Raw genomic sequence first — 12,979 nt, forward strand, 5'->3', positions numbered from 1 at the left:
AATGAAGCTTTTTTGACCTGTGGCCAACTTTGGGATTTTCCAAAGGGCCCCTAGTATATTTGTTCTCTCTCCTTATAAAAAGAGAAATGTGAAGCTAATTAGGCTTATTTGATATGTTAAATTACAAAGGAAACATTGCCAAATAAGAAGTGATGTTTAACTTTAGCTTATCTTTGTGTGGGTATGTTATTAACATAAGTGTTCCAGAACTTATATAAAATTCCTAAAAATCTGATATGCATGGTATAATGTTACAAGTTATAATCCTAGTTACCATCTTTTTTTTTTTTTTTTTTTGGATGGATACTCCAATGGCTTTATTAACTCCTTTCTGGGGATGGCAGGACGTTATAGCTGGAGAGATGAAAAGGAAGCCAGGAAGCTGTGGTCTCAATATGGGTCATTGAAGGGGGTGACCTGCATCTCTCGGGACCCTCTTCCCATCCACCGTAAGCATGGGCACGATGAATAGCAAATTTTTATTCAGGGCATCCAGCTGCTTCATCTCCTCCACGCTAAAGGTGAAGTCAAACACCTGGATGTTCTGAAGGATATGGGAAGGTGTGACACTCTTGGGGATGCAGCTCACTTTCTGCTGGACCTGCCACCTGAGCAAGATCTGAGCTGGAGACCGGCCATGATTTTCAGCCAGTGCCAGGACCACTGGCTCCTCAAGCAGGACAGGCTCATCAGGATCACGCCAAGCACGCTCAGAGGAGCCCAGAGGGCTATAAGCAGTCACCTCCAGGCCGCGTGCTTGGCAGTGGGCAATCAGCTCATTCTGAGCCAGGTATGGGTGGCATTCCACCTGCAGGACAGCTGGGCGCACCGAGGCCACACTGAGCACATCATCGATCTGCTGACTGCTGAAGCTGGACAGGCCCAGTGCCCTCACCAACCCCTTAGCCACCGGTGCCTCCAGAGCCTTCCAAGTCTCCTTGTAGTGGGTAGAGTCATAGCATATAGTCCCATCAGCATTCTTAGGAAAGGGGTTGTCTCCCGCTCAAAGGCATAAGGCCAGTGCATCAGGTACAGGTCCAAATACTCCAGCTGGGGGTCAGCGAGTGTCTTCCGGAGGTCAGGCTCCACATCCTCAGGGTGGTGATTCGTGTTCCACAGCTTGGAAGTCACAAACAGCTCCTCCTGAGGCACCAACTTGCCAGGTCCCGCATCCTCCTTCAGGGCTTCCCCAATCTCAGTCTCGTTGTCGTAGATAGCACAGTCAATGTGGCGGTAGCCTATACTCAAGACATACTTAATAACTGCTTTTACCTGGCCAGGCTCGCTCTTCCAGGTGCCCAGTCCAATCAGGGACATCTTCGTCCAGTGTGCAGGAGGATACAGGAAGCCACCATTGCCCCCTCGGCACGAGCACAAGATGTTAACAGGGAAGTATGGCTTTTCAGCTCAGTCCTGTGCCCTGCTAGCTACCCAATGGGCCTCAGCTTCCCAGATTCCTAGTTATTGTCTTAAAAATGTTGGGTGTCACAGAAATAACCAAATTTCCTTGTCAATTTCCATTATAATGAACTCTCATCAGATCTCCAACCATGGGCATTTTAAAGTTCGTTGTCATTTACAGACAATTATTGTTTTACTTTGATGCTTTTGCAAAAGTGAGATTCCTGGAAAGGACCCTACCAAGTGTTCTTGACCACTAACATCAGTGTCGAATTACAAGGTGTGAAAATGTGGGTACAGGGACTTCCCTTGTGGTCCAGGGTCTACGACTATGTGCTCCCATTGCAGGGGGCCCAGGTTCGATCCCTGGTCCGGGAACTAGATCCCACATTCCACAACTAGGAGTTCGCATGCTGCAACTAGAAGATACTGCATACTGCAACGAAGATCCTGCACGCAACAGCAAAGATCCCATGTGCTACAACGGAGACCTGGCACAGCCAAATAAATAAATAAATAAATAAATAAATAAAAATATATAGCAAAATAAAAGAGCCAAATTTAACACAAACAAACAAATTAAAAAATTTGGGTACATGTTTCACAACTGAAGAAGACCCCACCTGACATCTGGCCCTGTTTAAATGCCAAAGACCTCAAAATCCAATTGACTAGGAAGAGAACTAGGCAACAGTGAGGTAGACTGTTTCCTCCCAAGAAGTCAGATTAAGAGCATTTCCTTCCATTCTTCCTTCCTTCTCTGACCATCATTTTCCTAATTCTTACATCATGAAGGTCTTTATTGTTCTCTTCTCCACCTTTTGGCTTGCTCTAGCCTGGAAAGATAACTGTTCACCTACCTCAGACCATTGCAGAGAAAGGTAAACTAACTGTTGGACTGGCTTGGACGCTGGTGATCCTGTAGTTCTTTCTTCCCGTCACAAACTTCTCCCTGATTTATAACACCTCGATTTCAACGGAACAAGCGCACTGCATAAACATTTCTGGGGTGGGGAGACATAGTTACGCGAAATACATAAACAGGCTAACTGGCTTAAAGCAGTGTCCCCAGTTTTCTAGCTGGTTTGGATCATGGGGACCCTGGCTCAGGAGTACTCTCCAAACCATGGACATTGTTTTGTTGCTAGTAATTATTACTGTCTCCCTGATAAGCTGGGTTCTCTCAAAAGTTTTAAAGGCATGTGGGCAGCCACTGACCAGCCAACACATGGTCTCTCTCTGACTGAAGTGACAAAAGAGAACAGAAGAACGGAACCAGGGCCAAGAATACAAGCCTGACATCACCTCTTGTGAATGCTACACTGAGAGCAGAAGAGGCAATGGTGACTGAGGGTCATGTTAGTACTGATATTTTTGACCAAACCTCTTGAATGGTCAAGAGGATGAGAAAAGGGAGAATTACTGAAATAAATTTCTAGGCCAAAGATGGAGCCACTCCTGCCCAGAGTGCCACAGCAAGAGAGCAAAACTTAGTAACTTTGGTATCTCTGCAAATGTTCTGCTTGACCAGAAACACAGTATATCTAGTCAGCCAATCCCCAAACTCTGGGCTTTATAATTACTTTCTTGTGCTTTATTCATTTTCTATTTTTCTCTTCCATGTTCTTTTTTTTTTTTTTTTTTTGGCCGCCAGGTGGCTTGCAGGGATCTTAGTTCCCTGACCAGGGACTGAACCTAGGTCCTCAGCAGTGAAAGCGCAGAGGAGTCCTAACCAATGGACCGCCAGGGAATTCCCATTTCTTCCTTGTTCCTTATTCTTTATCCTATAAAAGTGTCCTGCCTTCAGTCCCGTGTTGCAGTTCTTTGGACCCTTGGGAACAAACAGTGGTGGCTTCATGAAGTGTTAAAGTATGTTTAACACCTAAATTCTCTTCCTTAATCATTTTTTAACAGTACTAATCTGTTAGAAGATTAATACTGAAGTATTCACAGGTTAAATAATGAGATGTGCTTTAAAATAATACTATTGGATGGGGCAAAGATTGATGAAACAAGATAGATTGGTGTATGTTGATGATTATTGAAACAAGCTAATGGACACATGACGGTTCATTATACTATTCTCTCCATTTCTGTGAATGTTTGACATACTCCATTAAGAAAAAAAGAAAAATAACATGGGGCTTTCTACTCACAGAATTTCGAGCCAGTCATGACCCGCGGTTACTTCAATAAAGCGGGTTGACTATTGCAGCACTATAATCAGAGGGACGGCTGTAAGCAGCAAAGCAAGCAAAGTGCCTTACGAAATGCTGTTTTATTATTACTTATTGTCATTACTATGGTTGCCAACACTAATTAGGTGCCTCCGAGAGTTCCCGCCTCCTCTCCCTGTTAATAATGGTTTATTCCACTCTTCGGCTGGTTCTTTCCCGTGGTTCCTTCCTCCTAGTCCCGCGCTGTACCCCCCCGCAGCCCCAATGGTTTAGCCTGGCTTCCCAGGGGAAACCCGGTGGGGCGGAGCACGAGGTTTCTGAAAGCGGCCGCGGTCCCCTCTCCGGAGACCACTTGGACCGCTCCGCGTCGGGAGTGGGCAGGTAATCGTGGGGCAGGGCGCGAGTCCTGGGCTCCGACTGGCCAGCTCTGGAGTAAACATCCGGCTGGGTGGGGCGGGGCCGGAAGTGGAAAGCGAAGGAGGCGGCTGAGGCGGCTCCGGAGGTTCAGGACTCGGAGTCGGTGCCTCCAGGTGCCATGGGCAGGGCTGGCCCGCGCTGAGGGCGACGCAGGGCGCTGATAGGGACGCGGGGCTGGGCCATGGCCGGCGCTCGGGCAGCCGCCGCCGCCTCGGCGGGGTCCTCGGCTTCTTCAGGCACCCCACAGCCGCAGGAGCCGGGGCTCGGGGAGCTGCTGGAGGAGTTCTCCCGGACTCAGTACCGGGCCAAGGACTGCAGCGGGACGGGAGGCTCTAAGGTGAGTCCGGAGGCGCGATGAGCAGAAAGAGAAGGTCCCTGGTTTGCGACGTTGCTGAGGTCAGGGGTCATAGGACAGAGAGAGAGGGAAGTGCCCAGTGTCTGGACCCGGAGAGTAAGGGTTGGGTTTAAAAACCGAAAAGGAGGAACTGGGCTCAGAACGAGCCAAGCCAAGGAAGGACGACGTTTTGGTTTGAGACAAAAGGGTGTGGAGGTCAGAGATTAGCGCTGAGTGGCCTTGTTCAGAGATTAGAGAAGAGGAGCTGAGGAGGGTTATTCCCATGCGTTAGGTATGGGGACAAAAACCCTCATGTCTAGATTTTTTGAAGTGTAGAGGATTTATCCAGGTCAGAGATCAGAGTGAAGGGGCTGGAGGGGTGGGGCAGAATGGAGCCAACAGATAAACTGAGTGTGTTGCTCCCTTGTATAGTCTCAGCATGACTTTAGAATTAGGCCCATCCCTTTCCTTCCCCCATAAAGCAGGAAGGCAACTCATACTCCCTCTGTTCCTTTGTCAAAAGCAAGTCTTAGTTTCTCTTTTTTTCTACTTTTGGGATTCCCTTCAGGCTCCTTATTGCCAGACCTGGAAGGCTTCCAGTCTGGTCAGGCCATTCCCATCTTAGGCATTGCCTGACAGTCTGATGGGAATCTTGCCGACCCTGCCATCTTTCATCCCCCACGTGGTTTTGGCAGGTTTAGCATCAGGTTTTCCAATGGAATTCTGTTCCCTCCCAGGCTGTGAAACTCTGGTTTGGCTCCAGGGGTTACCTATGCTAGGACTTACTGAACTTGGCATCTGCTAGTCTGAAGTAATGCAGGGAAGACTTCAGTAATGATGGGTCTCCCCCACTCTCCAAATGACCGAGTATTTTTCAGAGCTTAGCCTGAGGACCACCTGTTTCAGCATCATCTGGGGTGTTTGTTAAAAATAAAGGTTCCTTGATCCCACCCAGTCCTACTGAGTTAGAATTTCTGAGGGTGGGAATCTGGAATTTGTATTTTCTAATAGGCTTCTTAATGATACTCATGCCCCTTGAAATTTGAGGATTTCTATTTCTTGTGAGTTTTTCCCTCCACGTTGGTCTTTTGGGTGGCTAGAGGGTCAGTTTTGCTGGGCCCCCCTTCCTTCTTACACACCCCTGAAGATTAGGGTTGTAAAAAGTTATACTTGACTCACTCCACCTGGTCCTAAACTTCTGATCTTTTGCAGACTTGTTGAGATGTTACAGGTTTTATGTCGTTCTTCTGGTGGGTCTTTCCCTGAACTGAGCAAAACAAGAGCAATTTTAAGGGAGGTGTTCCTTCTATTTCATAAGCAAATTGCGTGTAAGGAGACAGCTTTGTCTGCATCTTTTACTCATTACACTAACTAGAGCTTCTAGGTACTGGTCTGTGGCTGGAGAATGGGGAAGAATCTGGAGCCAAAGGAAGATAATGGATTAGTGTCGGTTAAAGTAACCTAGAGAGGGACTTCCCTGGTGGCGCAGTGGTTAAGAATCTGCTTGCCAATGCAGGGGATAGGGGTTCGAGCCCTGGTCCGGGAAGATCCCACGTGCCGTGGAGCAACTAAGCCCGTGCGCCACAACTACTGAGCCTGCACTCTAGAGCCCGCGAGCCACAACTACTGAAGCCCATGCTGTGCAACAAGAGCAGCCACCGCAATGAGAAGCCCGCGCACTGCAACAAAGAATAGCCCCTGCTCGCCGCAGCTAGAGAAAGCCCGTGTGCTCCAGCAAAGACCCAATGCAGCCAAAAATAAAAATAAATAAATAATTAAAAATAAAATAAAGTAACTTAGAGCAGGGGTTCTTAATATTTTATGGATTGTGGACCCCTTTGAGAATCTAATGAAAGATGTCAACCTCTCTTCAAATGCTTATCATACACGGTTTCACCACTACATTGAGGGGTTCAGAGTCTCTCCCGGAGTTTACCATGTGGGTTCATGAACCACATGTTTAGGGTCTGTGATCTAGCAAGATGTCTTTTCCTGGTATTGAATTATAATCACAGAGGCACATTGCCATTCCCAGAGACCTCTCCAGGTCAGGAACCGCCTAATTCTCAGAACGCCAGAATCTTCTTTATGCTCAGATCTCCTCCTCTGTGCAGGTTGAGCGCATTGAGAAGAGGTGTCTGGAGCTGTTTGGCCGAGACTACTGTTACAGCGTGATCCAAAATGTGAATGGGGATATCTGCGGCCACTACCCCCAGCACATCGTGTTCCTGGAGTATGAGAGTTCTGAGAAGGAGAAAGACACGTGAGCATCATGTAACCAAAGCGTGCCCATCTGGGAAGGCCTTGACAGCTCATCCCCGGGGTTAGGAAAGTCTGCAGCTGGGTGGGGCAGGCTCACTTTTCCCAGGTGTCAAACCTCTTTGGCATCTTTGTTTTCTTCAGGGTTTCACATCTTAGATTGGCAGAGTAGCACAGCGTAGAAGGAGGGGTTGGGAGTCACAGCCCTGGCCTCCTGTTTTACTCCTACCCTATAGCTCATTGTCCTGAGACAGCTGACTTCACAGCTCACCTCTCTGAACCTCAGTGTTTTCTGTTCTGTTTTTTTCTTTTTTTTTTAAGAGAGCAAGTGGGAGGTATGCTTTGTCAACATGTGGAAGGGCACTTACCGTATGTAGAGATTAAGAGCCTGAGGTCAGCGTACGTGCTGGCTGCCCTGCTTGCTGGCTGTGTAACTAACTTGGGCAAGGTACTGAACCTCTTTGTCTCTTAGTTTCCTCATCAGTTTCTACCTCTATTTAGAAAAGTGGCTTTTGCAGTTCCTGCTGATAAACAGGATTATTCCAAGCCTGACGTGTGTGCTGTAAGAATTAGAAATAAGAGCTACCATTTATTGAGGGCCTCCCAAGGCCCGAGTGCTTTGCGTGTGGTAACAGTTCACACCAGAGCAGACACAGAGCACCCAGCACAGGATGCAGCCCATAGGCAGTCAGTAAATGGTAGCAGTTGTTTGACACTGATAAATAATCACTGATGCTCTAGGAAGTGCTTTCTGTTGATCTCAAAGTTTGTTCCCCTAGGCGCCCTGCTTGCTGTTGATTTTAAGGGAATTCCAGAAGCTGTTGCCAACAATATCCATGAAAGCCTGGCCCCGTGGAAGCACTGTGATGATGAGTGCTATGGTAGAGTCGTGCTGCAAAGTGCAGCGGGCCATCACCGCTCACAGTGCGCCCATCAGCGCACCCAGGAACGGCTAGAGATTCTGAGTCTTGGACTCCAGAGCCACTGAATCAAAATCACAGCATAACAAGATGGCCCAGTGATTCGTACGCACTTGGAGGTTTGAGAAGCACTGCTGTAGACGAACTGGGGAGAAGGGTGGATTCTGCCTGGTGTGTGTTTCGGGAGACCTTTCAGCTGGATTTGGAAGGATGAGTAGGGGTGTCCCTGAAATGTCCTTTGTTAGAGACCAGCTTGTATATGGTCTTGATCATCAGGCATGTGGACTTGTGGGTGTTAGTGGTTATTGGGCTAGTACCCCCTGAGCAGTCATTGAAATCACAGATTCCAGGGTCCCTGAATCACAGTTTCCAGAATCTGTGCCTCAGAGAGCTCCCTAGATGAGTCTCACCTTTGCTATAGCCTGGGAACCGCAGGGAGCCAGAGAAGCCTTTCAAGTGGAGGAGTAAAATGGGAGATCTATAAGTGTGCCCTGTAATGAGGTCGTGGTGGGGTGCACTGAGAAAAAGGAATGTATTGGGAAAAGGAATTGAATGTAGATCAGAGCACTTGTATGACTGCCTCTTCTTTCTGTCACCACCATGGCACTCCCATCTTGCCTAGCGGGGTCTAGCCGCCCAGGCTAGGGCCACTGCAGTATATCCCTAACCCTAGAGGAGTTGTGGAGTTTGTTTTTGTTTGTTTGTTTGTTTTTTGTTTTTTTGGCGGTACGCGGGCCTCTCACTGTTGTGGCCTCTCCCGTTGCGGAGCACCGGCTCCAGACGCACAGGCTCAGCAGCTATGGCTCACGGGCCCAGCCGCTCCGCGGCATGTGGGATCTTCCCGGACTGGGGCACGAACCCGTGTCCCCTGCATCGGCAGGCGGACTCTCAACCACTGCGCCACCAGGGCAGCCCTGTTTGTTTTTATTTATTATTTGGTTGTGCCGGGTCTTAGTCGCGGCACGTGGGCTCCTTAGTTGCGGCAGGCGGGCTCCTTAGTTGTGGCTTGTGAACTCTTAGTTGTGGCACGCATGTGGGATCTAGTTCACTGACCAGGGATCGAACCCAGGCCCCCTGCGTTGGGAGCATGGAGTCTTACCCACTCCGCCACCAGGGAAGTCCCGTGGACTTTGTTTTTACTTTTCACTTCTTGCAAGGCCTCGAAGTGATACTGAGTGGGCGATGCCTGTTAAAGAGAAGGGAGTATGTGCATGTTCAGGTGGGAAGAAGTAGAACTTTTTGCTTCTTTACACATGCCTGGACTTGGTGTTAATATGACACTAATTAGACTGAGTTACACAGGGTAGAACTGGATTCAGGAAGTGGTTTGGTCCTCTTAACCCACCTCCCCAGTTGAGCCCATATCTGGGACTAGAAGCCTGGATGGGGATCTCTGAACGACGAAGACATGAGTTTGTCAACGAGGCAAACTGCTGCCATGAGGCAGACCCCAGGGATCTAGTTGCAGGCCCTACCAGAGAGATGAAGTCCCTACCTTTAGATCTGGTGGGTAACACAGACCAATCAATGAGCAATGACAGTGTAACAAAGGCCAGAATTAGGGCAAGTACAGGTGAAGCATTGGGAGACAGTGGTTAAAGTTCTGCACTTGCTAATTCCAACTCGTGTGTGAGCGTAGGGTAGGGGGGTTGTTCTCCCATTCCACCAACTTTCAGACGCCAGCGTTGTGTTTTACAGATAACATTAGATCCCACAGGTTAAGGGCTCAGTCCCACAAGAGAGACATAAATACACAAGCTCACTTTCATTCATTCAAATATGAGTATCAGGTGCCTGACACAGCCCAGTGCTTAGCACAGTAAGGGAAAGATTCTGAGGCCAAGAGATAAAAATAAAAACAGGAACCACTGAGAACAGAAACTGAATTGGTTCTTTGAGTAGGGGACCCAGGAAAATACAGCACCAGCTAGCCTAACAAGAAAAAGGTGCCTTCCTTCACATGATAAGACTGCCCAGAGCCTCTAAGAGGGAAATGCTGGCATATTCTCTCCCTCAGTTTTGTGGAGAGTTTGCTGAATGGAAGGATTCAGCCTGGGAGAATCATATGCAGTTTCAAGGCTTTTAGAGCTGCTGGAGTGAGCTCCGTGAGAGTCGGTTAAAACAGATGGTGCTGACCACATCTGTGCAAATGGACGGAGGCCACCAAAAGGTGGGAGGGAGACTACTGTGAGCAGTACTGTGTGTGCTCAGTTTTATATTATCTTGGCATCTGAGTTTAGGCCATTGCTTCATTCTGAGGTGCCTTTTTTTTTTTTTTTTTAATGTTTTGGCTGCATTGGGTCTTTGTTCCTGTGCATGGGCTTCTCATTGCGGTGGCTTCTCTTGTTGCGGAGCATGGTCCCTAGGTGCATGGACTCATGGTCCCTAGGTGGGCTCAGTAGTTGTGGCACACGGGCTTAGTTGCTCCGCGGCACGTGGGATCTTCCCGGACCAGGGCTCTAACCCGTGTGCCCTGCATTGGCAGGCGGATTCTTAACCACTGTGCCACCAGGGAAACCCTGAGGTGCCTTTTTATTTCATAGAGAACCTGAGTGAGGGGAAGGTGGCAGAACTTAGTTTTCAGTGAGCCATGTTTTTTCTAGAACCTGGCTGGTTGGCCTGTGCCATCCTATGGGCACCTTGAAGAGGCACCCCAGCCTTCCACCTTCCATCAAAATAAGGAAAAAAATCTTGATCGTAAAAATAACATGTAGTCACTTCTTTGTTGTTTGAATTGGTTATGGTAAGGATGTAATAATTCTGTGATTTAAAACAAAATGTTTAATAAAAATGAAAAAAAATCTTAAATCAGACCTTACAGAAAAATACACCATAGGAAGTATAAGTCCTCTTATTTTATCCCCTGTTCTCTTTCCATGATCACCAAACTCTTGGTCCAGGTTTTTATTTGAAGACCACTGTTTAACTTCAATTTCACATCTTCACTTGATAGTAGTTATTTTATTAGTAACTGGTTTGAGAATATATCTATGAAGGCTACTAAGAAATCAGCAGTGTTTTTAGAAGACTATATTTTTATTGGTGCCAGCAGCATCCAGATATGCTTAAAAAGGCACCACAGATGTATAGGAGTTGGTGAACTTACTCATTCTGAAACAATTATTTGTGTGCACATGCTGTGCAGTGACACGAGAGCGCTAGCACGACTGGGATGTAGAAGGAATGAACGCCCTCTTGGACTCGGCCTGGAAGCTCAGCCCTTGTAAGGAGGGCACTTGAGTGTCTTCCCTCCCTTCTCTTCTGTCACCCTGCATTACTCTGCGTGGCGGGGGTAGCTTCCCACTCTTGAACTTTCCTGCCTCCTGTTCCTCTTGCAACCAGAAGCTCTGACTGGCTGCTGTGGAGTCTTTTGTTAAGAATCTACGAGTGGGGACTTCCCTGGTGGTCCCGTGGTTAAGACTCTGCACTTCCACTGCAGGCGGCGCGGGTTCAAACCCTGGTCAGGGAACTAAGATCCTGCATGCCTTTCAGCACGGCCAAGAAATTTTAAAAGAAGAAAAGAAAAAAAGGATCAATGGGTGAAGCTATGAGAGTAGACCCTTATTTTAGGGGTCAGCTGATTTGACCTGATTTAATATGTGTGAGTTGCTTAAGCTCATTTCTAAATGTATTTTTTTCATCTTCTAGAAGCTCCCTTATTAAACCCAGTGCATTAACTACTGTGCTTCTCAAGGCCACAAATAGCTTCTCTTTCACTACCTTTGCTCCAGCATTCCCTCCCCTGTTGGCTTTTTGGACTGTTAGAGGTAGCTGGAACATTGGGGAGGTATCAGAGGCTCATAGCCGTGTGAAATGTGAACCTTCATCTTATCCTGCACTCTGAAAGATGACAAGAATGGCCCCATGATTTCCTGAGGGTCCCCAGCACACGTATTATCTTACTTTTGGAGTAAGATACTGAACCCCCTAGATATAATCAACGTTCAGTTTGCTATATATGTTTCTGTATTTTAAATACCATGTCTTCAGAGTAGCTTTTTTTTTTTAATCTTAAAGGTTTTGAAATCAGGATGACTTCCATTTTAGTATCTATAATATAGCATTTTTTCTTTTCTTGAAAAGCTTAGAATGTCCATGATCTAGAATTTAGGAATCTGAGCATTTATTAAATTTGGAATGAATACTCACACACACACAACCCTAGTATGGGGCACACGGTACTCACGCAGAAGCAGAGTGACCTACCTCTCTTGCCCGTTTTTAGGTTTCAGAGCACCGTACAGGTGAGCAAGTTGCAGGACCTCGTCAACCGCAGCAAGACGGCCAGGTGCAGAGGACGTTTTGTCTGCCCAGTGATCCTGTTCAAGGGCAAGGTAAGACCACACCTTAGCCTCGCACTCCCTGAGACCCTCTCGTGGGGTACCTGGCTTAATGCAAAGTGTAGAGTCTCGTGTTCTTGGCTTTTGCCAGCCAAGTTTGGGTGATTACTGGGTGCCTGGTGCGGTGGGAAGCAGGCCAGAGAAACAGACCAATTCTGATACAACTTTTTTTGAAGGTGAGTCTAATTAGGAAAGGGACGGTCACAGCAGAGGACCCCACCCTGTGTCCTGGAGCCAGACTGCCTACGTTCTGATCCCGGCTCTGTTACTTCCTGCCTGTGCAAGGCCTCAGTTTCTTCCTCTATAAAATGGGAAAAATAATCATGCCTACATCAAAAGTTTATGAATAGATTAGATCAGACGAGTAAGTACATTGTTGTTTGTTCATTCTTTCAGTCATATAATTTACCAAGTATTTATTGAATGTGTGCCATGTTCAGGCCTCAAGGTACATCAGCATATAAGGTACACAAAAATCCGCACCCTTATCAAGCTTATATTCTAGTGACTGTTGTTAATTTGGCTGCCCACTGTGGTCTCATTTCACCTCTTTTTATAATCCTTTGGTGTATTTGATATTCCCATTTTGCAGATGAAACGAAGGCTCAGAGTGGTTAAATAACTTCCCCACGTTTACACAACTAGAGAGCTGGAGTTTAAACGTAACTGCAAAACGCACTCAAGTTACCACACTGCAGCTTAGGGCCACACGGTGTGGTGTCAGAGGAACCCACTTAAGACGGGCAGCAGTTGGGGACTTCCCTGGCGGTCCAGTGGTTAAGATCCTGTGCTTCCACTTCAGGGGGTGTGGGTTCGATTCCTGGTTGGGGAACTAAGATCCTGCATGCTGTGCAGTGCGGTCAAAAATTAAAACAAAAAAACCCTAGATGGGCAGCAGTGTGGACTGACAGACATGGCCTCATTAAGTGAGCGGGACTAGGCAGCAAGCTTTGGAGGAAGGGTGGGAGGGTGTTCCAGGCAGGTGCCAGCGCTGGGGGAGCATGAAGCCAGGTGCGCAAAGTCCGAGAGACTCCCTGACGGGAGCGCAAGGTACTTGGTGGAGCCGAGGATGGAAAGGACTGAATGCAGGAGGCTGGTTGCTGGCCAACGTGTTTAGGTTTGCTGGGAGAG

The 12,979-nt window shown here is 47.6% G+C and overlaps 1 protein-coding gene and 1 pseudogene across 18 annotated transcripts in view; one reads left to right on the forward strand and one right to left on the reverse strand.

Moving 5' to 3' along the window:
• Positions 1–296: 296 nt before the first annotated feature.
• LOC137233146 (aldo-keto reductase family 1 member A1 pseudogene) lies at positions 297–1,450 on the reverse strand (annotated as a pseudogene).
• Positions 1,451–4,020: 2,570 nt separating this feature from the next.
• The window catches only part of MTMR14 (myotubularin related protein 14), a 43,455-nt gene continuing 34,496 nt past the window's right edge, over positions 4,021–12,979 (forward strand). For 6 of the 18 annotated variants that reach the window (XM_067755350.1, XM_067755351.1, XM_067755352.1 and 3 more), the window contains exons 1-3: positions 4,024–4,332; positions 6,444–6,592; positions 11,734–11,842. In XM_067755350.1, coding sequence (XP_067611451.1) covers positions 4,177–4,332; positions 6,444–6,592; positions 11,734–11,842 — 414 coding nt within the window. In that variant the 5' untranslated portion in view covers positions 4,024–4,176. Of the gene's footprint in view, positions 4,333–6,443; positions 6,604–11,733; positions 11,843–12,979 lie in introns of those variants that run through there. The other 12 variants (XM_067755355.1, XM_067755363.1, XM_067755349.1 and 9 more) reach the window with 6 other exon arrangements.

Source organism: Pseudorca crassidens, chromosome 10 (genome assembly GCF_039906515.1).
Source record: "Pseudorca crassidens isolate mPseCra1 chromosome 10, mPseCra1.hap1, whole genome shotgun sequence".
NCBI lineage: Eukaryota > Metazoa > Chordata > Mammalia > Artiodactyla > Delphinidae > Pseudorca > Pseudorca crassidens.